Here is a 27,342-nt window from a genome sequence, read left to right as displayed (position 1 = left end):
ATGACAATGAAAGGATTGATGGGGTTTTATTGGGATTTTATTGGGATTTTCTGGGAATGACAATGGAAGGATTGATGGGGTTTTATTGGGATTTTATTGGGACTTTATTGGGATTTTATGGGAATGACAATGGAAGGATGGATGGGGTTTTATTGGGATTTTATTGGGATTTTATTGGGATTTTCTGGGAATGACAATGAAAGGATTTGATAAGGTTTTATTGGGATTTTCTGGGAATGACAATGAAAGGATTGATGGGGTTTTATTGGAATTTTATTGGGATTTTATTGGGGTTTTATTGGGATTTTCTGGGAATGACAATGAAAGGATTGATGGGGTTTTATTGGGATTTTATTGGGATTTTGTTGGGATTTTATGGGAATGGCAATGAAAGGATGGATGGGATTTTATTGGGATTTTCCTGGATTCTCGGCCGTAATTCCCTCGGTTTATTCCCAAGTTTTCTCGCCTTTATCCCCCTGTTTATTCCCAATTTTTATTCCCAGATTCCCCTCTTTATTCCCAGATTTTATTCCCAGATTTCTGGCCTTTATTCCCAGATTTTCTGGCAGTTATTCCCAGATTTCATTCCTAATTTCCCATCTTTATTCCCAGATTTCCTTTCCAGGCTTCATTCCCAATTCCTATGGAGTTGTTCCCATATTCCATTCCCAGATTCCCAGGGATTATTCCCGGATTCCCAGGGTTTATTCCTGGATTCCATTCCCGGATTCCCATGGTTTATTCCCAGATTCCCAGGGTTTATTCCCGGATTTCATTCCCACATTACCAAAGTTTATTCCCACATTCCCAGGGTTTATTCCTGGATTCCATTCCCAGATTCCCAAGGTTTATTCCCAGATTTCATTCCCACATTCCCAAAGTTTGTTCCCAGGTTCCATTCCCAGATTCCCAGGGTTTATTCCTGGATTCCATTCCCACATTCCCAGAGTTTATTCCCAGATTCCCAGGGTTTATTCCTGGATTCCATTCCCAGATTCCCAGGGTTTATTCCCAGATTCCCAGGGTTTATTCCTGGATTCCATTCCCACATTCCCAGAGTTTATTCCCAGATTCCCAGGGTTTATTCCCAGGGTTTATTCCCAGGGTTTATTCCTGGATTCCATTCCCAGATTCCCAGGGTTTATTCCCACATTCCCAGGGTTTATTCCCGGATTCCATTCCCAGATCGTCAGGGTTTATTCCCAGATTTCCGGGTTAATTCCCAGATTTAATTCTCAAATTTCTGGGTTTATTCCCAGATTTCATTCCCAGATTTCGTTCCCAGATTTAATTCCCAGATTTCACTCCCACATTTCTGGGTTTATTCCCATTTTTAATTCCCAGATTTCCGGATTTATTCCCAGATCTAATTCCCAAATTTCTGGGTTTATTCCCAGATTTAATTCCCAGATTTCTGGATTTATTCCCAGATTTAATTCCCACATTTCTGGATTTATTCCCAGATTTAATTCCCACATTTCTGGGTTTATTCCCAGATTTAATTCCCACATTTCTGGGTTTATTCCCAGTTTTTATTCCCAGATTTCTGGATTTATTCCCAGATTTAATTCCCACACTTCTGAATTTATTCCCAGATTTAATTCCCACATTTCTGGGTTTATTTCCAGTTTTTATTCCCACATTTCCAGGGTTTATTCCCAAATTTAATTCCCACATTTCTGGGTTTATTCCCAGATTTTATTCCCACATTTCCAGGGTTTATTCCCAAATTTAATTCCCACATTTCTGGGTTTATTCCCAGATTTAATTCCCACATTTCTGGGTTTATTCCCATTTTTAATTCCCACATTTCTGGGTTTATTCCCAGATTTAATTCCCACATTTCTGGGTTTATTCCCAGATTTAATTCCCAGGTTTCTGGCTTTATTCCCAGAATTATTCCCAATTTCCTCACTGTTCCATGGCCAGCAGCCGGGAGTCCAGCCTGTCCTGTTTGCTCCCATCCCCACATTCCCAGATTTACTCCCACAATTATTCCCAGATTTTTTCCCCAAATTATTCCCAGATTTTTTCCCCAAATTATTCCCAGATTCCTGGCTTTATTCCCAGTTTTTCCCATATTTAATTCCCATTTTTCCTCACTGTTCCATGGCCAGCAGCCGGGAGTCCAGCCTGTCCTGTTTGCTCCCATCCCCACATTCCATTGCCACATTCCCAGATTTACTCCCGCAATTATTCCCAGATTTTTTCCCCAAATTATTCCCAGATTTTTTTCCCCAAATTATTCCCAGATTCCTGGCTTTATTCCCAGATTTAATTCCCAGATTTCTGGATTTATTCCCAGATTTAATTCCCATTTTTCCTCACTGTTTCATGGCCAGCAGCCTCCAGTGCATCCCCACATTCCATTGCCACATTCCCGTGTCTATCCCACATTAATTCCTGGATTTATTCCCAGATTTCTGAGTTTATTCCCAGATTTAATTCCCAGGTTTTGGGATTTATTCCCAGTTTTTATTCCCAGTTTTTATTCCCATTTTTCCTCACTGTTCCATGGCCAGCAGCCTCCAGTCCAGCCTGTCCTATTTGCTCCCATCCCCACATTCCATTGCCACATTCCCAGATTTACTCCCACAATTATTCCCAGATTTTTTCCCCAAATTATTCCAAGATTTCTGGGTTTATTCCCAGATTTAATTCCCACATTTCTGGCTTTATTCCCAGTTTTTATTCCCATTTTCCTCACTGTTTCATGGCCAGCAGCCGGGAGTCCAGGCTGTCCTGTTTCCCGCGCATGGCCTGCATGTCGGCCAGCAGCCGCGCCACGCTGTCCTGCCGCACCCGCACCTCCTCCCCCTTCAGCGACGACACCTGCGGGGAAAATCACCAAAAAATTCAAATTTAGGGTGTGGGAAATGTTCAGGAATTTTTGGGAATTTTTCTGAATTTTTTTCCAATTTTTTTGGGATTTTTTTCTGATTTTTTTCTGATTTTTCATGAATTTTTTCCAGGTTTTTTGTCATTTTTTTAAATAATTTTTTGGCTTTTTTTTCTATTTTTTTTCTAAGTTTTGCAGAGTATTAAATTTATGGGAATTTAAAAGGATTTTTAAAAATATTTGGGAAATTTTTATGGTTTATTGGGAATTTTTGGGGTTTTTTTGGGATTTTTGTGTCCCTGTGTCCGTGCTGGGCACCCGCACCTCCTCCCCCTTCAGCGACGACACCTGGGGGCAAAAAACACCAAAAAAATTGAAATTTAGGGTGTGGGAAATGCTCAGGAATTTTTGGGAATTTTTCCGAATTTTTTTGGGATTTTTTTCCCAATTTTTTCTGATTTTTTTCTGATTTTTTGTGAATTTTTTCCCATTTTTTTGTCATTTTCTAAAGGATTTTTTTGCTTTATTTTTCTCTTTTTTTTCCTAAATATTCCAGAGTATTAAATTTATGGGAATTTAAAAGGATCTTTTAAATATATTTGGGAATTTTTATGGTTTATTGGGAATTTTTGGGGTTTTTTTGTCCCCGTGTCTGTCCTGCCGCACCCGCACCTCCTCCCCCTTCAGCGACGACACCTGGGGGGAAAAATCACCAAAAAAATCAAATTTAGGGTGTGGGAAATGCTCAGGAATTTTTGGGAATTTTTCCGAATTTTTTTCGATTTTTTCCTGAATTTTTTCTGATTTTTTGTGAATTTTTTTCTGATTTTTTGCGAATTTTTTGCAATTTTTTTCTGATTTTTTTCTCATTTTCTAAAGGCTTTTTTTCTCTTTTTTTTCCCTAAGTTTTTACAGGGTATTAAGGAATTTATGGGAATTTAAAAGGATTTTTAAAAATTTTTGGGAAATTTTTATGGTTTATTGGGAATTTTTGGGGACTTTTTGGCATTTTTGTGTCCCTGTGTCCTGGGGGGAAAAAATCACCAAAAATGGAAAAAAACATCAGGAGAAGTTAAAATTTAGGATGTGGGAAATGTTCAGGAATTTTTGGGAATTTTTCTGAAATTTTTTGGAATTTTTTTCCCAATTTTTTCTGGGTTTTTTTTGATTTTTCGTGAATTTTTTCCGATTTTTTCCTCATTTTTTAAAGATTTTTTTTGGTTTTTTTCTCTATTTTTCCTAAATTTTACCGGGTATTTAGAAATTGTTGGGTATTTCAAAGGTTTTTTGGGAATTTTTATGGTTTTTAAGGAATTTTTGGGGTCACATTGGTGACCTTTCTCTTGATGTTCTCCAGGAGCTGCTCCTGCCCTGGTTTCTATGGAAAATTCTGATTTTTTCATGGAAAATTCTGAATTTTTCATGGAAAATTCTGATTTTTTTATAGAAAATTCTGATTTTTTCATGGAAAATTCTGGATTTTTTATCTTTAATTTTTAACTGATTTCTGCCTCATTTTATCATGGAAAATCCTGAAGTTTACATGGAAAATTCTGATTTTTTAATGAAAATTTCTGGATTTTTCATGGAAAATTGAGAATTTTTTATGGAAATTTCTGGAATTGAGACTTGGGGGAAATTCTGAATTTTTCATGGAAAATTGTCATTTTTTCATGGAAAATTCTGTTTTTTTCATGGAAAATTCGGAATTTTTCATGGAAATTTCTGGATTTTTCCATGGAAAATTCTGAATTTTTATTCGCTAATTTTTAACTGATTTCTGCCTCATTTTTTCATGGAAAATTCTGATTTTATCATGGAAAATTCGGATTTTTTCATGGAAAATTCTGATTTTTTCATGGAAAATTCAGATTTTTTCATGAAAATTTCTGGATTTTTTCATGGAAAATTCTGAATTTTTATTCGCTAATTTTTAACTGACTTCTGCCTCATTTTATCATGGAAAATTCTGATTTTTTTCATGGAAATTTCTGAATTTTTAATGGAAATTTCTGATTTTTTCATGGAAAATCCTGAATTTTTCCCTGGCCCTAGTTTCTATGGAAAATTCTGAATTTTGAATGGAAAATTCGGATTTTTTCATGAAAAATTCGGATTTTTTCACCAAAATTTCGGGATTTTTCATGGAAATTTCTGGATTTTTCCTGGAAAATTCTGGATTTTTCCTGGAAAATTCTGGAATGTGCCTCACATTAGTAACTTTCCTCTTGATGTTCTCGAGCAGCTGCTCCTGCCCTGGTTTGTATGGAAAATTCGGATTTTTTCACCAAAATTTCGGTATTTTTCATGGAAAATTCTGATTTTTTCATGGAAAATTCTGAATTTTTATTCGTTAATTTTTAACTCATTTCTGCCTCATTTTATCATGGAAAATTCTGATTTTTTTCATGGAAAATTCTGATTTTTTCATGGAAAATTCGGATTTTTTCACCAAAATTTCGGGATTTTTTCATGGAAAATTGTGATTTTTTCACCAAAATTTCTGGATTTTTCCTGGAAACTTCTGGAATGTGCCTCACATTGGTGACTTTCCTCTTGATGTTCTCCAGGAGCTGCTCGTGGCCGCGCAGGAAGAACGGGTGCTGGAATTCGGTGTCGTCCCTGTCCGGCTTCACCAGCCCGCCCTGCTCCAGGTGCACCACCTTCCTAAAGCCGTCTGGAAACGGGGAAATTGGGAATAAATTGGGATAAATTGGGATTAAATTGGGGAAAATATGGGGAATAAATGGGAAAAAATTGGGAATAAATTGGGAATAAATTGGGGAAAAATTGGGAAAATATGGGGAATAAATGGGAAAAAATATGGGGAAAATTTGGAATAAATTGGGGAAAATATGGGGAAAATATTGCAATAAATTGGGGAAAAATTGGGGAATAAATGGGGAATAAATTGGGGAAATTTGGGGAAATTGGGAATAAATTGGGAAAAAATGGGAAAAAATATGAGGAAAATATGGGGAATAAATTGGGAAAAATGAGGAATAAATGGGAAAAAATATGGGGAAAAATTGGGAAAATATGGGGAAAATTTGGGAATTAATTTGGGACAATAGGGGAAAAGATTGGGGAAAATTGGGAATAAATGGGGAAGAAAATAGGGAAAATAGGGGAAAAATATGGGGAAAATTGGGGATAAATTGGGAAAATATGGGGGAAAAATATGGGGAAAATTGGGAATAAATTGGGGAAAATATGGGGAATAAATGGGAAAAATATGGGGAAAATTGGGAATAAATTGGGGAAAATATTCAGAAAAATATTGGGATAAATTGGGGAAAAACTGGGGAAAATATTGAGAAAAATATTGGAATAAATTGGAGAAAAAATGGGAAAAATATGGGGAAAATAGGGGAAAAAATATGGGGAAAATTAGGAATAAATTGGGGAAAAATGGGGAATAAATTGGGGAAAATATGGGGAATAAATTGGGAAAAAATGGGGGAAAATATGGGGAAAATTGGGAATAAATTGGGAAAATATTGGGGAAAAATATGGGAATAAATTGGGGAAAATATGGGGAAAAAATTGGGAAAAATTGGGAATTAATTCGGAAAAATGGGGAATAAATTGGGAAAAAATGGGAAAAAATATGGGGAAATTGGGAATAAATTGGGACAAAATATGGGGAATAAATTGGGGAAAATTGGGAATACATTGGGAAAACATGGGGAATAGATTAGGAAAAATATGGGGAATAAATTGGGAATAAACTGGGGAAAAATGGGGACTAAATTGGGGAAAATAGGGGAAAAATATGGGGAAAATATGGGGGAAATTGGGAATAAACTGGGAAAAATATGGGGAAAATATGGGGAAAATATGGGAAATAAATTGGGAAAAAATTGGGGAAAAAATGGGAGCAATTGGGGGAAAAAATGGGAATAAATGGGAAAGAGTCAGGCAAAAATCCGGGGGAAAATGGGAATAAAAATGGGAATAAACTGGAATAAGTGGGGACTAAAGGAAAAAATCTGGGGAAAAAATCTGGAAATAAAGAGAAAAAAATTGGAAAAAAATCCAGGAATAAATAGGAATAAATGGGAAAAAACCAAGGAAAAAATGGGAAAAAAATCCAAAAAAAAGAGGGGAAAAATCCACGAAAAAAAAAGGGGGGAAATTGGGGAAAAAAGGGAAAAAATCCTGAAAAAAAGGGGGGAAATGCAGGAAAAAAATGGGAAAAAATCCAGGAAAAAAAGGGGAAAAATGCAGGAAAAAAAGGGGAAAAATCCAGAAAAAAAGGGAAAATTCCTCCCTGGGATTGGGAATCCCCCTGGAATTTTGGGATTTTGGCACCACCTGGTGGAGGCTGAGGAAAAAATGGGGAAAAAATGGGGAAAAAAAGGGGAAAAAATGGGAAAAAAAAGGGAAAAAAGGGGGAAAAAAGGGGAAAAAAAGGAGGAAAAAATGGGAAAAAATGGGACAAAATTTGGAAAAAAACGGGGAAAAAATGGGAAAATAATTGGGAAAAAACCGGGGAAAAATGGGAAAATAATTGGGAAAAATGGGAAAAAAATGGGAAAAAGGTGGGAAAAATGGGAAAAAAACGGGGAAAAAAAGGGAAAATAATTGGGAAAAAAACGGGGAAAAATGGGAAAATAATTGGGAAAAAAATGGGAAAAATTGGGACAAAATTGGGAAAAAAACGGGGAAAAAAAGGGAAAATAATTGGGAAAAAAGGGAAAAAAATTGGGAAAAAAATGGGAAAAAATGGGAAAAAATGGGACAAAATTGGGAAAAAAGGGGGAAAAAAAGGAGGAAAAAATGGGGAAAAACTGGGAAAAATTGGGAAAAAAACGGGAAAAAATGGGAAAATAATTGGGAAAAAAACGGGGAAAAATGGGAAAATAATTGGGAAAAAATGGGAAAAAGGTGGGAAAAAATGGGAAAAAAAAGGGGAAAAAAAGGGAAAATAATTGGGAAAAAATGGGGAAAAATGGGAAAATAATTGGGAAAAAAACGGGGAAAAAAGGGAAAAAAATGGGAAAAAATTGGAAAAAAATGGGACAAAATTGGGAAAAAAGGGGGAAAAATGGGAAAAAAATAAGGGGAAAAACTGGGAATTTGGGAAGGAAATCTGGGAATTGTGGGGTTGATGGGATCAGATCCCAGCCCAATCCCAACTCCCAAAATTCCCATTTTTTCCCAGATTTGACTCCCAAGCCGATTCCCAGAATTCCCATTTTTCACGGATTTTTTCCCGGATTTTTTGCATTTTTCCCTCCCCAAACTTTCACCTACTTGCCAAAATTAATTCCCAAAATTCCCAACATTCCCAAAATTCCCAAATTTCGAATGTTTACTCCCACATGTTGAGCTGCCGGACGAAGCTGATTCCCAAATTCCCAGAATTCCATTTATTCCCAGTTTTTTTTCCAATTTTTTCCCATTTTTTCCTGGATTTTTTCACTGATTTATTCCCAGATTTTTTCGGATATTTTGCTTTTTTTTTCATGAATTTTTTCCCATTTATTTCCAGATTTTTTCCTCATTTTTTCCCATTTTTTCCCGGATTTTTTGCATTTTTCCCTCCCATATTTTACCGACCTGCCAAACCTAATTCCCAACATTCCCAACATTCCCAACATTCCCAAAATTCCCAGATTTTACTCACACATGTTGAGCTGCCTGACGAAGCTGATTCCCCATTTATTCCCATTTTTCAGGGATTTTTTCCCGGATTTTTTGCATTTCTTTTCATGGATTTTTTCCCATTTATTCCCAGATTTTTTCCTATTTTTTCCAATTTTTTCCCACATTTTTTTCCAATTTTTTCCCATTTATTCCTGGATTTTTTCCCAGTATTTTTCCCCTTTATTCCCAGATTTATTCCCAGACTTTTCTCATTTTTTCCTGCATTTTTCCCTTTATTCCCAGATTTTTTCCCACATTTTTCCCATTTTTTCCCCATTTATTTGCAGATTTTTCCCCCATTTATTCCCATTTTTTCACTGATTTTTCCCATTTTTTCCCGGATTTTTTGCATTTTTCCCTCCCGTATTTTACCTACCTGCCAAACCTAATTCCCAACATTCCCAACATTCCCAAATTTCCCAAAATTCCCGGATTTTACTCACACATGTTGAGCTGCCGGACGAAGCTGATTCCCCATTTATTCCCATTTTTCAAGGATTTTTTCCCGGATTTTTTGCATTTCTTTTCATGGATTTTTTCCCATTTATTCCCAGATTTTACCCCATTTTTTCCCCGGGTTTTTCTGGGAATAAATGGGGATAAAAGGGAATTTTTTCCCTGTATTTTTCCCATTTATTCCCACATTTTTTCCCCCATTTTCCCCCATTTATTCCCAGACTTTTCCTGTTTTTTCCTGCATTTTTTCCCCATTTTTTCCCATTTTTTCGATTTTTTCCCATTTTTTCCCGTATTTTTTCTGGGAAAAAATTGGATTTTTTCCCTGGATTTTTCCCATTTATTCCCAGATTTTTCCCATTTTTTCCTGCATTTTTCCCCATTTATTCCCATTTTTTCACTGATTTTTTCCCATTTTTTCCCGGATTTTTTGCATTTTTTTCATGGATTTTTTCCCATTTATTCCCAGATTTTTTTCGATTTTTCCTCATTTTTTTCTGGGAATAAATGGGAAAAAAAGGGAATTTTTTCCCTGTATTTTTCCCATTTATTCCAGGTTTTTCCCAATTTTTTCCCTGTATTTTCCCCCATTTATTCCCAGATTTTTCCCATTTTTTCCTGCATTTTTCACTGATTTTTTCCCGGATTTTTTGCATTTTTCCCTCCCATATTTTCCCTACCTGCCAAATCCAATTCCCAACATTCCCAAAATTCCCAAATTTTCAATAATTCACTCACACATGTGGAGCTGCCTGACCAAGCTGATTCCCAAATTCCCAGAATTCCATTTATTCCCATTTTTTTTCCATTTATTCCCGGATTTTTTCCCTTTTTTTCCCATTTCTCCCCCACATTTTTCCCATTCATTCCTGGATATTTTTTCCCATTTATTCCTGGATTTTTTTGCCATTTATTCCCATATTTTTTCCCCACTTATTCCTGGATTTTTTTACCATTTATTCCCATATTTTTCCCATTTATTCCTGAATTTCTTTGCCATTTATTCCATATTTTTCCCATTTATTCCTGCATTTTTTCCCCATTTATTCCTGCATTTTTCCCCATTTATTCCAGGATTTTTTTGCCATTTATTTCCATACTTTTCTCCATTTATTCACAGATTTTCCCCATTTTTTCCCATTTATTCCCAATTTTTTTCCCATTTTTTCCTCCATTTTTCCCTCATTTATTTCTGGATTTTCCCCATTTTTTTCTGGATTTTCCCCATTTTTTTCTGCATCTTTCCCTCATTTATTTCTGGATCTTTCCCTCATTTATTTCTGGATTTTCCCCATTTTTTCTGGATTTTTCCCTCATTTATTTCTGGATTTTCCCATTTTTTCCTGCATTTTTTCCCGGATTTTTTGCATTTTTCCCTCCCATATTTTCCCTACCTGCCAAACCCAATTCCCAACATTCCCAACATTCCCAGCATTCCCAAAATTCCCGGATTTTACTCACACATGTTGAGCTGTCGGACGAAGCTGATTCCCATTTATTCCCACTTTTCACTGATTTTTTTCCCGGATTTTTTGCATTTTTTTTTCATGGATTTTTTCCCATTTATTCCCAGTTTTTTTCTAATTTTTTCCCATTTATTCCCAGATTTTTTTCCATTTTTTTCCCATTTATTCCTGGATTTTTTCCCTGTATTTTTCCCCTTTATTCCCAGATTTATTTCCAGACTTTTCTCATTTTTTCCTGCATTTTTCCCCATTTATTCCCAGATTTTTTCCCACATTTTTCCCATTTTTTCCCCATTTATTTGCAGATTTTTTCCCCCATTTATTCCCATTTATTCCCATTTTTTCACTGATTTTTTTCCCATTTTTTCCCGGATTTTTTTCATTTTTCCCTCCCATATTTTACCTACCTGTCAAACCTAATTCCCAACATTCCCAACATTCCCAAATTTTCAATAATTCACTCACACATGTTGAGCTGCCGGACGAAGCTGATTCCCAAATTCCCAGAATTCCATTTATTCCCAGTTTTTTTCCATTTATTCCCGGATTTTTTCCCTTTTTTTCCCATTTCTCCCCACATTTTTCCCATTCATTCCTGGATATTTTTTCCCATTTATTCCTGGATTTTTTTGCCATTTATTCCCATATTTTTTCCCACTTATTCCTGGATTTTTTTACCATTTATTCCCATATTTTTCCCATTTATTCCTGAATTTCTTTGCCATTTATTCCCATATTTTTCCCATTTATTCCTGCATTTTTTCCCCATTTATTCCCATGTATTTCCCATTTATTCCAGGATTTTTTTGCCATTTATTTCCATACTTTTCTCCATTTATTCACAGATTTCCCCATTTTTTTCCCATTTATTCCCAATTTTTTTCCCATTTTTTCCTGCATTTTTCCCTCATTTATTTCTGGATTTTCCCCATTTTTTCTGGATTTTCCCCAATTTTTTTCTGCATCTTTCCCTCAAATATTCTGGATTTTCCCCCAATTTTTCCTGGATTTTCCCCATTTTTTCTGGATTTCCCCCTCATTTATTTCCGGATTCTCCCCATTTTTTTCTGCATCTTTCCCTCATTTATTTCTGGATTTTCCCCATTTTTTCTGGATTTTTCCCTCATTTATTTCTGGATTTTTCCCATTTTTTCCTGCATTTTTTCCCGGATTTTTTGCTTTTTCCCTCCCCTATTTTCCCTACCTGCCAAACCTAATTCCCAACATTCCAAATTTCCCAAATTTCCCAAAATTCCCGGATTTTACTCACACATGTTGAGCTGTCTGACGAAGCTGATTCCCAAATTCCCAGAATTCCATTTATTCCCATTTACTCCCAGTTTTTTTTCCCAATTTTTTCCCATTTTTCCCGGATTTTTTGTTTTTTTTTCATGAATTTTTTCCCATTTTTTCCCTGTATTTTTCCCATTTATTCCCAGATTTTTTCCGGATATTTTGCTTTTTTTTCATGAATTTTTTCCCATTTATTTCCAGATTTTTTCCTCATTTTTTCCCATTTTTTCCCGGATTTTTTGCATTTTTCCCTCCCATATTTTCCCTACCTGCCAAATCCAATTCCCAACATTCCCAACATTCCCAAATTTCCCAAAATTCCCGGATTTTACTCACACATGTTGAGCTGTCGGACGAAGCTGATTCCCCATTTATGCTCATTTTTCCCGGATTTTTTGCATTTTTTTTCATGTATTTTTTCCCATTTATTCCCAGACTTTTTCCCATTTATTCCCAGGTTTATTCCCTGATTTCTTTCCCATTTTCCCCATTTAATCCCAGATTTTTTCCCATTTTTCCCCATTTATTCCCGGATTTTTCCTGGGAAAAAAAATGGGATTTTTTCCCCAGATTTTTCCCATTTACTCCCAGATTTATTCTCAAATTTTTCCCATTTTTTCCTGCATTTTTTCCCCATTTATTCCCATTTTTTCACTAATTTTTTCCATTTTCCTCCGGATTTTTTGCATTTTTTAAATGGATTTTTTCCCATTTATTCCCAGAGTTTTTCTGAGATAAAAAGGGAATTTTTCACCATTTTCACCCATTTATTCTCCGATTTTTCCCATTTTTTCCTGCATTTTTTCCCATTTATTCCCATTTCTTCACTGATTTTTTCCCATTTTTTCCCATTTATTCCAGATTTTTTTCCCTGTATTTTTCCCCTTTATTCCCAGATTTATTCCCAGACTTTTCTCATTTTTTCCTGCATTTTTCCCATTTATTCCCAGATTTTTTCCCAAATTTTTCCCATTTTTTCCCAATTATTTGCAGATTTTTCCCCCATTTATTCCATTTTTTCACTGATTTTTTCCCATTTTTTCCCGGATTTTTTGCATTTTTCCCTCCCCTATTTTACCTACCTGCCAAACCTAATTCCCAACATTCCCAAATTTCCCAAAATTCCCAGATTTTACTCACACATGTTGAGCTGCCGGACGAAGCTGATTCCCCATTTATGCTCATTTTTCAGGGATTTTTTGCATTTTTTTTCATGTATTTTTTCCCATTTATTCCCAGACTTTTTCCATTTATTCCAGATTTATTCCCTGATTTCTTTCCCATTTTCCCCCATTTAATCCAGATTTTTTTCAATTTTTCCCCATTTATTCCCGGATTTTTCCTGGGAAAAAAATGGGATTTTTTCCCTGTATTTTTCCCATTTAATCCCAAATTTTCCCCATTTTTTCCTGCATTTTTTCCCCATTTATTCCCATTTTTTCACTGATTTTTTCCATTTTCCCCGGATTTTTGCATTTTTTTAATGGATTTTTTCCCATTTATTCCCAGAGTTTTTGTGAGATATAAAGGGAATTTTTCCCCATTTTCCCCCATTTATTCTCTGATTTTTCCCATTTTTTCCTGCATTTTTTCCCCATTTATTCCCATTTTTTCACTGATTTTTCTCCACTTTTTCCCGGGTTTTTATGGGAAAAAATTGGATTTTTTCCCTGTATTTTCCCCATTTTTCACTGATTTTTTCCCGGATTTTTTGCATTTTTCCCTCCCATATTTTCCCTACCTGCCAAATCCAATTCCCAACATTCCCAACATTCCCAAATTTTCAATAATTCACTCACACATGTGGAGCTGCCGGACGAAGCTGATTCCCAAATTCCCAGAATTCCATTTATTCCCAGTTTTTTTCCATTTATTCCCGGATTTTTTCCCTTTTTTTCCCATTTCTCCCCCACATTTTTCCCATTCATTCCTGGATTTTTTTGCCATTTATTCCCATATTTTTTTCCCATTTATTCCTGGATTTTTTTACCATTTATTCCCATATTTTTCCCATTTATTCCTGAATTTCTTTGCCATTTATTCCCATATTTTTCCCATTTATTCCTGCATTTTTTCCCATTTTTTTCCATTTTATTCCCAGATTTTTTTCCATTTTTTTTTTGCCATTTATTCCCGGATTTCCCCCCATTTTATTCTCATTTTTCACTGATTTTTTCCCGGATTTTTTGCATTTTTCCCTCCCCTATTTTCCCTACCTGCCAAACCTAATTCCCAACATTCCCAACATTCCCAAATTTCCCAAAATTCCCAGATTTTACTCACACATGTTGAGCTGTCTGACGAAGCTGATTCCCCATTTATTCTCATTTTTCAGGGATTTTTTGCATTTTTTTTTCATGTATTTTTTCCCCCATTTATTCCCAGATTTTTTCCCATTTATTCCCAGATTTATTCCCTGATTTCTTTCCCCATTTTCCCCCATTTAATCCCAGATTTTTTCCCATTTTTCCCCATTTATTCCCGGATTTTTCCTGGAAAAAAAATGGATTTTTTCCCCGGATTTTCCCATTTACTCCCAGATTTATTCTCAAATTTTTCCCATTTTTTCCTGCATTTTTTCCCCATTTATTCCCATTTTTTCACTAATTTTTTCCATTTTCCCCGGATTTTTTGCATTTTTTTAATGGATTTTTTTCCCATTTATTCCCAGAGTTTTTCTGAGATAAAAAGGGAATTTTTCCCCATTTTCCCCCATTTATTCTCTGATTTTTCCCATTTATTCCTGCATTTTTCCCCATTTATTCCCAGATTTTTTCCCACATTTTTCCCATTTTTCCCCATTTATTTGCAGATTTTTCCCCCATTTATTCCCATTTATTCCCATTTTTTCACTGATTTTTTTTCCCATTTTTTCCCGGATTTTTTGCATTTTTCCCTCCCATATTTTACCTACCTGTCAAACCTAATTCCAACATTCCCAACATTCCCAAATTTCCAATAATTCACTCACACATGTGAGCTGCCGGACGAAGCTGATTCCCAAATTCCCAGAATTCCATTATTCTCAGTTATTTTTCCATTATTCCCGATTTTTCCCTTTTTTTTTTTTCCCATTTCTCCCCCACATTTTTCCCATTCATTCCTGGATATTTTTTCCCATTTATTCCTGGATTTTTTTGCCATTTATTCCCATATTTTTTCCCCACTTATTCCTGGATTTTTTTACCATTTATTCCCATATTTTTCCCATTTATTCCTGAATTTCTTTGCCATTTATTCCCATATTTTTCCCATTTATTCCTGCATTTTTTCCCCATTTATTCCTGCATTTTTCCCCATTTATTCCAGGATTTTTTTGCCATTTATTTCCATACTTTTCTCCATTTATTCACAGATTTTCCCCATTTTTTTCCCATTTATTCCCAATTTTTTTCCCATTTTTTCCTCCATTTTTCCCTCATTTATTTCTGGATTTCCCCCATTTTTTTCTGCATCTTTCCCTCATTTATTTCTGGACTCTTTTCCCAATTCTTTTCTGGATTTTTCCCTCATTTATTTCTGGATTTCCCTCATTTATTTCTGGATTTTCCCCATTTTTTTCTGCATCTTTCCCTCATTTATTTCTGGATTTTCCCCATTTTTTCTGGATTTTCCCCTCATTTATTTCTGGATTTTTCCCATTTTTTCCTGCAATTTTTCCCGGATTTTTTGCATTTTTCCCTCCCCTATTTTCCCTACCTGCCAAATCCAATTCCCAACATTCCCAACATTCCCAAATTTCCCAAAATTCCCGGATTTTACTCACACATGTTGAGCTGTCGGACAAAGCTGATTCCCAAATTCCCAGAATTCCATTTATTCCCATTTATTCCAAGTTTTTTTTCCAATTTTTTCCCATTTTTTCCCGGATTTTTTGTATTTTTTTCATGAATTTTTTCCCATTTTTTCCCTGTATTTTTCCCATTTATTCCCAGATTTTTTCCGGATATTTTGCTTTTTTTTCATGAATTTTTTCCCATTTATTTCCAGATTTTTTCCTCATTTTTTCCCATTTTTCCCCGATTTTTTGCATTTTTCCCTCCCATATTTTCCCTACCTGCCAAACCTAATTCCCAACATTCCCAACATTCCCAAATTTCCCAAAATTCCCGGATTTTACTCACACATGTTGAGCTGCCGGACGAAGCTGATTCCCCATTTATGCTCATTTTTCAGGGATTTTTTGCATTTTTTTTCATGTATTTTTTCCCATTTATTCCCAGACTTTTTCCCATTTATTCCCAGATTTATTCCCTGATTTCTTTCCCCATTTTCCCCCATTTAATCCCAGATTTTTTCCCATTTTTCCCCATTTATTCCCGGATTTTTCCTGGGAAAAAAAATGGGATTTTTTCCCTGTATTTTTCCCATTTAATCCCAGATTTATTCCCAGATTTTTCCCATTTTTTCCTGCATTTTTTCCCCATTTATTCCCATTTTTTCACTAATTTTTTCCATTTTCCCCTGGATTTTTTGCATTTTTTTAATGGATTTTTTCCCATTTATTCCCAGAGTTTTTGTGAGATAAAAAGGGAATTTTTCCCCATTTTCCCCCATTTATTCTCTGATTTTTCCCATTTTTTCCTGCATTTTTTCCCCATTTATTCCCATTTTTTCACTGATTTTTTCCCATTTATTTCCAGATTTTTCCCATTTTTTCCTGCTTTTTTTCCCCATTTATTCCCATTTTTTCACTGATTTTTTCCCATTTTTTCCCATTTATTTCCAGATTTTCCCCATTTTTTCCTGCTTTTTTTCCCCATTTATTCTCATTTTTCACTGATTTTTTCCCGGATTTTTTGCATTTTTCCCTCCCATATTTTCCCTACCTGCCAAGATGAATTCCCGAATTCCCAAATTCCCATTTTTCCTGGATTTTAGGGATTTTACTCACACATGTTGAGCTGCCGGACAAAGCTGGCCATGTTGTTGTGCTTGAAGTACTTGGGCAGAACCTCCTTGGAGAACTGGCCCTGGTCAAACACGTGGAAGCTGCTCCCGCTCTGAAAGGGGGAAAAATCAGAATTTTGGGAAAAATTAGGGAAAAATTGGAATTTTTGGGAAAAATTAGGAAAAAAAATCAGAATTTTTGGAAAAAAATAGGAAAAAATCTGAATTTTGGGGGGATTTTTGGGGAATTTCTGAGAGATTTTTTGGAAATTTTATGGATTTTTTTTTGAATTTTTAGGGATTTTTTTTAAAATAATTCCCTGGAATTTTGAGAATTTTTTGAGGATTTTTTTTAGAATTTTTTTAGCAATTTTTGAGAAGTATTTTGAGATTTTTTTTTTTTTCCCGTCCCAAACCCCCTCTACAGCTCTCCCAGAAAATCCCTGGAAAAGTTCCTGGGATCTCCAGGATTCCCCGTTGGAAAGGCCCTGGGATCTCCAGGATTCCCTGGAATTCCCTGGGATCTCCAGGATTCCCCATTGGAAAGTTCCTGGGATCTCCAGGATTCCCTGGAAAGTTCCTGGGATCTCCATAGAATCCTGGGCTTGGGATCCTGTCCATGGGATCCTGGAAAGGAATCCTGGCCATGGAATGCTGGCCATGGAATCCTGACTGAGGGATCCTGGAGAGGGATCTTGGCCATGGAATTCTGTCCATGGGATCCTGGAGATGGATCCCAGAGAGGGATCCTGGGCTTGAGATCCTGGAGAGGGATCTTGGCCATGGAATTCTGTCCATGGGATCCTGGGCTTGAGATCCTATGCATGGGAGCCTGGAGAGGGATCCTGGTGAGAGATCCTGTCCATGAAATCCTGGCCTCGGAATCCTGTTTATGGGATCTTGGAGAGGGATCATGGCCAAGGAATCCTGTCCATGGGATCCTGGTCACAGAATGCTGGCCATGGAATTCTGTCCATGGGATCCTGTCCATGGGATCCTGGCCATGGAATCCTGTCCATGGGATCCTGTCCATGGGAACCTGGCCATGGAATCCTGTCCATGGGATCCTGGCCCTGGAATCCTGTCCATGGGATCCCATCCATGAAATGCTGTCCATGGAATCTTGCCCATGGGATCCTGGCCCTGGAATCCTGTCCATGGGATCCTGTCCATGGGATCCTGGTCACAGAATGCTGGCCATGGAATTCTGTCCATAGGAACCTGGCCATGGAATTCTGTCCATGGAATCCTGTCCATGGGAACCTGGCCATGGAATTCTGTCCATGGGATCCTGTCCATGGGATCCTGGCCATGGAATCCTGTCCATGGGATCCTGTCCATGGGAACCTGGCCATGGAATCCTGTCCATGGGATCCTGGTCACAGAATGCTGGCCATGGAATTCGGTCCATGGGAACCTGGCCATGGAATTCTGTCCATGGGATCCTGTCCATGGGAACCTGGCCATGGAATTCTGTCCATGGAATCCTGTCCATGGGAACCTGGCCATGGAATTCTGTCCATGGGATTCTGTCCATGGAATTCTGTCCATGGGATCCTGTCCATGGGATCCTGTCCATGGAATTCTGTCCATGGGAACCTGGCCATGGAATTCTGGCCATGGAATTCTGTCCATGGGATCCTGTCCATGGGAACCTGGCCATGGAATTCTGTCCATGGAATTCTGTCCATGGGAACCTGTCCATGGAATTCTATCCATGGGATCCTGGTCACAGAATGCTGGCCATGGAATTCTGTCCATGGGATCCTGGCCATGGGAACCTGGCCATGGAATCCTGTCCATGGGATCCTGGTCACAGAATGCTGGCCATGGAATTCGGTCCATGGGAACCTGGCCATGGAATTCTGTCCATGGGATCCTGGCCTTGGGATCCTGGAGAGGAATCCCAGAGAGGGATCCTGGCCTTGGGATGCTGGGGAGGGATCCTGCAGAGGGATCCTGGCCTTGAGATCTTGTCCATGGGATTCTGGCCTTAAGATCCTGGAGAGGGATCCTGGAGAGAAGTCCTGGGATCCTGGCCATGGGATGTTGTCCTTGGAATCCTGGAGAGGGATCCTGGACAGGGAATCCTGGGCTTGAGATCCTGGAGAGGGATCCTGGCCATGGGATCCTGGAGAGGGATCCTGGGCTTGGGATCCTGGAGAGGGATCTTGGCCATGGGATCCTGGAGAGGGATCCCACAGGGGGATCCTGGGCTTGAGATCCTGGAGAGAGAGCTTGGGAGGGATCTTGGCCATGGAATCCTGACTGAGGGATCCTGGTGAGAGATCCTGTCCATGGGATCCTGGAAAGGGATCCCAGAGGGGGATCCTGGGCTTGAGATCCTGGAGAGAGATCTTGGAGAAGGATCTTGGCCATGGAATCCTGACTGAGGGATTCTGGAGAGGGATCTTGGCCATGGAATTCTGTCCATGGGATCCTGGAGACGGATCCCACAGGGGGATCCTGGAGAGGGATCTTGGCCATGGAATCCTGACTGAGGGATCCTGGAGAGGGATCTTGGCCATGGAATTCTGCCCATGGGATCCTGGACTTGAGATCCTGGAAAGGGATCCTGGGCTTGGGATCCTGTCCATGGGATCCTGGAAAGGGATCCCAGAGGGGGATCCTGGAGAGGGATCTTGGCCATGGAATCCTGACTGAGGGATCCTGGAGAGGGATCCCGGACAGGGAATCCTCTCCATGGGATCCTGGGCTTGACATCCTGGAGAGGGATCCCAGAGAGGGACCCTGGGATCCTGGACTCAGAATCCTGTCCATGGGATCCTGACCTTGGGATCATGAAAGAGAGATCCTGGACAGGGAATCGTGGCCTTGAGATCCTGGAGATGGATCCTGGCCATGGAATGTTGTCCATGATCCTGGAGAGGGATCCTGGCCATGGAATGTTGTCCATGATCCTGGAGATGGATCCTGGCCATGGAATGTTGTCCATGATCCGGGAGATGGATCCTGGCCATGGAATGTTGTCCATGATCCTGGAGATGGATCCTGGCCATGGAATGTTGTCCATGATCCTGGAGATGGATCCTGGCCATGGAATGTTGTCCATGATCCTGGAGATGGATCCTGGCCATGGAATGTTGTCCATGATCCTGGAGAGGGATCCTGGCCATGGAATGTTGTCCATGATCCTGGAGAGGGATCCCGGCTATGGATTCCTGTCCATGGGATCCTGCTATTGGAATTCTGGCCTTGCAATCCTGACTCGGGGATTCTGTCCATGGAATTGTGGCCCTGGGATGCTGGAGAGGGAATGCTGTCCATGGGATCCTGGAATTCTTTGGCCAGGAAGGAATTTTCAGGATCATCCCATTCCATGGGCAGAGAACTTTCTGATATCTCAGGATATCCCAGGGATACTCCCAGGGATGAGGATTCTCTGGGAATTCCATCCCCAAATCCCAATTTTCCATGGGAAACCATTCCCTGTTTCCCATCCCTCCAACTCTCCAATAAAAAAAACAAAAAAATGTTTTGGGATCTCCTGGAATTCTCCTTTTCCAGCGGCACATCCCCGATATTCCAAGCTTTTTTCAGCACTTTCATATCCCAAAAATTCCTCCCGGCCTGCCCTAAATTATCCCAAACTCAATATTCCCGAATTAGCGGCTCCCGCTGTTAGCCCGCACCAAAGGTCGCTCCAGCCCTTCCCGTCGTGTTGACGTTTTTATTTCCCTCCTTATCTCCCACATTCCCGCGGCGGAAAAGCGCGGAAAAAGGAGATTTTTCGCGGGAAAAATGAGATTTTTTTTTTTCCGCGGGAATTTCCCCTCAGGAACCGCGCGGGCCGCGGGGCCCAGGCCAGGCCCCAACGGGGCCGGGCCTTGTCGAGAGCCCCTCCCCGCCTTCCCGGGGATCCCTCCCCGCATTCCCGGTACTCACGGGGCTCCAGCAGATCAGGGAGTCGGTGTCGGGATCCTCCACGAGCGTCCAGAGTTTGGTGAGGAAGGCGGGAACGTTGTTGGGACCGGGCCCCGCGCCCGCCGCCGCCGCCGCGCCCGGCCCGTCCATGGCCGCGCCCTCACGGTGGGGCCGGGAAGGGCTCGGGGAAGCCCCGGGGGAAGTCCCGGGGGGAGCAAGGCCGTTAAAAAAGGCGGGAAGGGCCGGGAGAGGAGGAAGAGGCAGCGGCGGCGGGAGGCGGCATGGCCGCCGCCATCTTGGGGGGGGCGGTTGTGAGCGGACGCATGATGGCGCATGCGTGGCCACGCCCATCGGCGGCGGGACACTCCCACTGCTCCCGGGGCGGGGCTTTCGTGCAAAGACACACCCCCCTTGTGCCGTAGCCACGCCCATTGCATTTTTGGTGCTGGGGCGGGATTTTGGCGTGAACCACGCCCACTTGTGCTTGCAGCCACGCTCACTGCGTGTTGCAAATAGGGGCTTTGCAGCGAGGGCACACCCCCTTGTGAGGTAGCCACGCCCACTACATGTTACAGAAATGGGAGGAGCATTGCTGCTGGACACGCCCACTGAGTGATGCAGCTTGCATTCATGGAGACGCCCCCTCACGCGGTGACCACGCCCACCACGTGTTCCAGATAGGGGATGGGCGTGGCTTTGGCTCCACCGGCCATGCCCACTGGCTATAGGGGAAGAGAAGGATGGATGGGACCCAGGGATGTAGGGACACGCCCACTACCATTAGAACATGCCCACCGCCTACCAGACATGGGCGTGGCTATCACATGGGAACAGTTCATTTATTATTCAGGCCACGCCCACTGCTGCGTAGGACGTGCCCTTTTCCCTTGCTGGCAGGTGGAGTTTTACCGCAGGAATGCCCCCTGATGGTCGGGACACGCCCACTCACAACAGGGCACGCCCTCTGGCCATACCTGGCATGGCTTGGGCGTAGCTACTGCATGGGAACGCCCCGATGGCTCAGACCACACCCCTCACGCCAAGCCCCGCCCATTCCATTGCTGTCAGTCCCTGAGAAGGGACACCCCGTCTCACCTGGCCACGCCTCCTGCTCACATGGTCACGCCCCCACACAACTGGCCCTGCCCTCTGGCCATTTTTGGCAATATCTGGGCGGGGATCTCACAGGGTGACACCCCTAACGGAGTGGACGCAACCAGTGAGATCTGGCTCCGTCCTCTTCGTGTGGACGCGCCCTTTTTACCGTCTGACCACGCCCCTTCCCATTGGCGGCATTGCGCGCAGGGAACGCCCTCGAGTTCCTATGACCACGCCCCCTTGTGTAAACCACGCCCCTTTCTGGGCCTCGCCACGCCTTTGCCACCATTGCCCCAGCGCGCATGCGCGACTCCGGGGGGGGCTGTAGGCACTGCGCATGCGCACTTTGCTTTCGCATTTTCCCGCGCTGCCGCTCGTTTCCCGTTATTTTTCCCGTTATCTTTTCCCGTTATTATCTCTCGTTCCCTTTACCCCGCCCTGCCGAGGAGCAAAATCCCCTCCCTCGGGAGCTGCGCGGGGCCGAGACAAGGCGGAAGCGCGGCGGGCGGGGGCGTGGCCGTCCCTGTGACCCGCGCCCACGTGTTCGGCGGCGCACGCGGAGCCGCCACCATGGAGCAGGTCCGGGGGTGACCGGGGAGGGGGAACAGGGGGACACGCGGGGTTGTCATGGCAACGGGAAAGGAGGGGACACACTCGCCATTGGCATGGCAACGGGGATGGAGGGGGCTGGCCTGGTGTCCGTGAAGGGGGAACGGGAAATGGGGAAATGGCGGGGGGGGTCCGGCCTGGTGTCCGTGAAGGGGAATCCCGGCAGTGAGGAGGGGATTTGGCCTGATCTTGAGGAGGGGACTCGGTCCTGTGCTGGTGAGGGGGACCCCATAATTTGAGGGCTCTGGTCGCGTCTCCATGAGGGGGTCTGGCGTGGTCTTGAAAGAGGACCCGGCAATTTAAGGGGGTTTGGCTTCATGGTGGGGAGAGCCGGCTCTGTCCCGGTACGGGGGAACCGGGAGATGGGGGGAGTCCAATCTGGCCTCTGTGAGGGGGAACCTGGCAGTGAGAGGGGTTTTGCCTTGTCCTGAGGGGGCAATCAGCAATTTGGGGAGGGTCTGGCTTGGTCTCCATGAGGGGGAACCCGGGAATGGAGGGGTCCAGCCTGGTCTCTGTGAGGGGAAACCCAGCAGTGAGGGGGATTTAGCCTGGTCTTGATGGGGAACCCGGTCCCATCCTGGTGAGGGAGATCCCCCATAACTGGGAGGCTCTGGTCTGGTCTCCATCAGGGGGTCTGGCCTTGTCCTGAAGGGGGACCTGGCAATTTTAGGGGGTCCGGCTTCATGATGAGGAGAGCCCGCCTGTTCACTGACGGAGGTATTTGACCTCTGGAGGGGGAACCCAGACCTGTCCCAGTGAGGGGCAACCTGGAAACTGGGGGAGTCCAGTCTGGTCTCTGTGAGGGGTAACCAGGGAAAGGTGGGGTCTGGGAATGGCGGGGTCCTTTCTAGTCTCTGTGAGGGGGAAACTCAACACTGAGGGGGGATTTGGCCTCTTGAGGGGGCGACTTGGCTCTGTCCTGACAAAGGGGGACCGGGAAATGGGGAGGGTCCGGCCTGGTCTCCATGAGGGGAAACCCAGCACTGACTGGGGGTCTGGCCTAGTGCTGAGGGAGGACCCAGCAATTTGGGGAGGGTCTGGCTTGGTCTCCGTGAGGGGAAACCCAGCACTGATTGGAGGTCTGGCCTAGTGCTGAGGGAGGACCCAGCAATTTGGGGAGGGTCTGGCTTGGTCTCCATGAGGGGGAACCCGGGAATGGCGGGGTCCAGGGATGGTGAGGTCCATTTTGGCCTCCGTGAGGGTGAAACCCAACACTGAGGGGGGATTTGGCCTCTTGAGGGGACGATCCAGCTCTCTCCTGGTGAGGGGGTACCGGGAAATGTGAGGGGTCTGGCCTGGTGCCTGTGGGGGGGAACCCGACAGCAAGAGGGGTTTTGCCTTGTCCTGAGAGGGGACCCAGCAATTTGGGGAGGGTCTGGCTTGGGAATGGCAGGGTCTGGGAATGGTGGGGTTCAGCCTGGTCCCCCTGAGGGGGAAACCCAACACTGAGAGGGGATTTGGCCTCTAGAGGGGGAACCCGGACCTGTCCCATTGAGGGAGAACCGGGAAATGGAGGGAATCCGGTCTGTCCTCTGTGACGGGGAACCCGGGAATGGAGGGATCCAGGAATGGCGGGGCCCAGCCTGGTCTCTGTGAAGGGGAAACCCAACCCTGAGGGAGATTTGGCCTCCTGAGGGGAGGAACCCGGTCCCACCCTGGTGAGGGGGACCCCATAATTGGGGGGGTTCCGACCTGGTCTCCATGAGGGGAATCCAGCAGTGAGGGGAGTTCGGTCTCCTGAGCGGAGGAACCCGATCCCGTTCTGGTGAGGGGGAGCCCATAACTTGTGGGGCTCCAGCCTGGTCTCCATGGCCTGGACTTCTCCTGAAGTGCAACCCAGCAATTTGGGGAGGGGTCTGGGCTGGTCTCCATGCCCTCATGGCCCTCCTGAGGGAAGGACCCAGCCCTGTCCTGATTCTGAGGGGACACCCGATAATTGGGGGGGGTCTGGCCTTGTCCTGAGTGGGGGACCCAGCATTTGGGGGGGTCCACTGTGGTTTTTAGGGGCCACAGTAACTGGGGGGTCAGTTTGGGTCTTAAGGGGACCCAGTAACTGGGGGGGTCAGTTTGGGTCTAAAGGGGACCCAGTAACTGGGGGGTCAGTTTGGGTCTGGGATGGGACCCAGTAACTGGGGGGGTCAGTTTGGGTCTAAAGGGGACCCAGTAACTGGGGGGGTCAGTTTGGGTCTGAGATGGGACCCAGTAACTGGGGGGGTCAGTTTGGGTCTTAAGGGGACCCAGTAACTGGGGGGTCAGTTTGGTCTAAAGGGGACCCAGTAACTGGGGGGTCAGTTTGGGTCTGAGATGGGACCCAGTAACTGGGGGGGTCAGTTTGGGTCTGAGATGGGACCCAGTAACTGGGGGGGTCAGTTTGGGTCTGGGATGGGACCCAGTAACTGGGGGGGTCAGTTTGGGTCTGGGGTGGGACCCAGTAACTGGGGGGGTCAGTTTGGGTCTGAGATGGGACCCAGTAACTGGGGGGGTCAGTTTGGGTCTAAAGGGGACCCAGTAACTGGGGGGGTCAGTTTGGGTCTGGGATGGGACCCAGTAACTGGGGGGGTCAGTTTGGGTCTAAAGGGGACCCAGTAACTGGGGGGTCAGTTTGGGTCTGAGATGGGACCCAGTAACTGGGGGGGTCAGTTTGGGTCTGAGATGGGACCCAGTAACTGGGGGGGTCAGTTTGGGTCTAAAGGGGACCCAGTAACTGGGGGGGTCAGTTTGGGTCTGAGATGGGACCCAGTAACTGGGGGGGTCAGTTTGGGTCTGGGATGGGACCCAGTAACTGGGGGGGTCAGTTTGGGTCTGAGATGGGACCCAGTAACTGGGGGGGTCAGTTTGGGTCTGGGATGGGACCCAGTAACTGGGGGGGTCAGTTTGGGTCTGGGATGGGACCCAGTAACTGGGGGGGTCAGTTTGGGTCTAAAGGGGACCCAGTAACTGGGGGGGTCAGTTTGGGTCTGGGATGGGACCCAGTAACTGGGGGGGGTCAGTTTGGGTCTAAAGGGGACCCAGTAACTGGGGGGGTCAGTTTGGGTCTGGGATGGGACCCAGTAACTGGGGGGGTCAGTTTGGGTCTAAAGGGGACCCAGTAACTGGGGGGTCAGTTTGGGTCTAAAGGGGACCCAGTAACTGGGGGGGTCAGTTTGGGTCTAAAGGGGACCCAGTAACTGGGGGGGTCAGTTTGGGTCTGGGATGGGACCCAGTAACTGGGGGGGTCCGTTTGGGTCTAAAGGGGACCCAGTAACTGGGGGGGTCAGTTTGGGTCTGAGATGGGACCCAGTAACTGGGGGGGGTCAGTTTGGGTCTGAGATGGGACCCAGTAACTGGGGGGGTCAGTTTGGGTCTGGGATGGGACCCAGTAACTGGGGGGGTCAGTTTGGGTCTAAAGGGGACCCAGTAACTGGGGGGGTCAGTTTGGGTCTGGGATGGGACCCAGTAACTGGGGGGGTCAGTTTGGGTCTAAAGGGGACCCAGTAACTGGGGGGGTCAGTTTGGGTCTAAAGGGGCCCCAGTAACTGGGGGGTCAGTTTGGGTCTAAAGGGGACCCAGTAACTGGGGGGGTCAGTTTGGGTCTGGGATGGGACCCAGTAACTGGGGGGGTCCGTTTGGGTCTAAAGGGGACCCAGTAACTGGGGGGGTCAGTTTGGGTCTGAGATGGGACCCAGTAACTGGGGGGGGTCAGTTTGGGTCTGAGATGGGACCCAGTAACTGGGGGGGTCAGTTTGGGTCTGGGATGGGACCCAGTAACTGGGGGGGTCCGTTTGGGTCTAAAGGGGACCCAGTAACTGGGGGGGTCAGTTTGGGTCTGAGATGGGACCCAGTAACTGGGGGGGTCAGTTTGGGTCTAAAGGGGACCCAGTAACTGGGGGGGTCAGTTTGGGTCTAAAGGGGACCCAGTAACTGGGGGGGGTCAGTTTGGGTCTGGGATGGGACCCAGTAACTGGGGGGGTCGGTTTGGGTCTAAAGGGGACCCAGTAACTGGGGGGTCAGTTTGAGTGTGGGATGGGACCCAGTAACTGGGGGGGTCAGTTTGGGTCTAAAGGGGACCCAGTAACTGGGGGGGTCAGTTTGGGTCTGAGATGGGACCCAGTAACTGGGGGGGTCAGTTTGGGTCTGAGATGGGACCCAGTAACTGGGGGGTCAGTTTGGGTCTGAGATGGGACCCAGTAACTGGGGGGGTCAGTTTGGGTCTGGGATGGGACCCAGTAACTGGGGGGGGTCAGTTTGGGTCTGGGATGGGACCCAGTAACTGGGGGGGTCAGTTTGGGTCTGGGATGGGACCCAGTAACTGGGGGGGTCAGTTTGGGTCTAAAGGGGACCCAGTAACTGGGGGGGTCAGTTTGGGTCTGGGATGGGACCCAGTAACTGGGGGGGTCAGTTTGGGTCTGAGATGGGACCCAGTAACTGGGGGGGTCAGTTTGGGTCTAAAGGGGACCCAGTAACTGGGGGGGTCAGTTTGGGTCTGGGATGGGACCCAGTAACTGGGGGGGGTCAGTTTGGGTCTGAGATGGGACCCAGTAACTGGGGGGGTCAGTTTGGGTCTGGGATGGGACCCAGTAACTGGGGGGGTCAGTTTGGGTCTGAGATGGGACCCAGTAACTGGGGGGGTCAGTTTGGGTCTAAAGGGGACCCAGTAACTGGGGGGGTCAGTTTGGGTCTAAAGGGGACCCAGTAACTGGGGGGGTCAGTTTGGGTCTAAAGGGGACCCAGTAACTGGGGGGGGTCAGTTTGGGTCTAAAGGGGACCCAGTAACTGGGGGGGTCAGTTTGGGTCTGAGATGGGACCCAGTAACTGGGGGGGTCAGTTTGGGTCTAAAGGGGACCCAGTAACTGGGGGGGTCAGTTTGGGTCTGGGATGGGACCCAGTAACTGGGGGGGTCAGTTTGGGTCTGAGATGGGACCCAGTAACTGGGGGGGTCAGTTTGGGTCTGGGATGGGACCCAGTAACTGGGGGGGTCAGTTTGGGTCTAAAGGGGACCCAGTAACTGGGGGGGTCAGTTTGGGTCTAAAGGGGACCCAGTAACTGGGGGGGGTCAGTTTGGGTCTAAAGGGGACCCAGTAACTGGGGGGGTCAGTTTGGGTCTGGGATGGGACCCAGTAACTGGGGGGGTCAGTTTGGGTCTAAAGGGGACCCAGTAACTGGGGGGGTCAG

At 44.2% G+C, this 27,342-nt stretch overlaps 2 protein-coding genes across 11 annotated transcripts in view; one reads left to right on the top strand and one right to left on the bottom strand.

The window, feature by feature from the left end:
- The window catches only part of HSF1 (heat shock transcription factor 1), a 58,699-nt gene extending 37,897 nt beyond the window's left edge, over positions 1-20,802 (bottom strand). For 2 of the 10 annotated variants that reach the window (XM_064737825.1, XM_064737822.1), the window contains exons 1-4: positions 20,506-20,801; positions 16,604-16,712; positions 5,383-5,519; positions 2,711-2,835 (exon numbers count right to left, since the gene is read on the bottom strand). In XM_064737825.1, the coding sequence (XP_064593895.1) occupies positions 2,711-2,835; positions 5,383-5,519; positions 16,604-16,712; positions 20,506-20,634 (500 nt within the window). In that variant the 5' untranslated portion in view covers positions 20,635-20,801. Of the gene's footprint in view, positions 1-2,710; positions 2,836-5,382; positions 5,520-8,167; positions 8,180-8,474; positions 8,483-8,937; positions 8,958-10,411; positions 10,439-11,686; positions 11,707-15,475; positions 15,496-16,603; positions 16,713-20,505 lie in introns of those variants that run through there. The other 8 variants (XM_064737823.1, XM_064737824.1, XM_064737827.1 and 5 more) reach the window with 8 other exon arrangements.
- Positions 20,803-21,945: 1,143 nt separating this feature from the next.
- Positions 21,946-27,342, top strand: part of LOC135460868 (ribosome biogenesis protein bop1-like) — a gene marked incomplete at its 3' end in the record, with an annotated part of 83,021 nt that continues 77,624 nt past the window's right edge. Inside the window, exon 1 of the mRNA XM_064737821.1 lies at positions 21,946-22,161. Within this exon, the coding sequence (XP_064593891.1) occupies positions 22,153-22,161 (9 nt within the window). The remainder of the gene's footprint in view (positions 22,162-27,342) is intronic.

The sequence above is a fragment of the Zonotrichia leucophrys genome, unplaced genomic scaffold (assembly GCF_028769735.1).
Source record: "Zonotrichia leucophrys gambelii isolate GWCS_2022_RI unplaced genomic scaffold, RI_Zleu_2.0 Scaffold_114_145095, whole genome shotgun sequence".
NCBI classification, from domain to species: domain Eukaryota; kingdom Metazoa; phylum Chordata; class Aves; order Passeriformes; family Passerellidae; genus Zonotrichia; species Zonotrichia leucophrys.
Note: the sequence above shows the minus strand (reverse complement) of the source record. Positions and strands in the feature narration are given on the sequence as shown.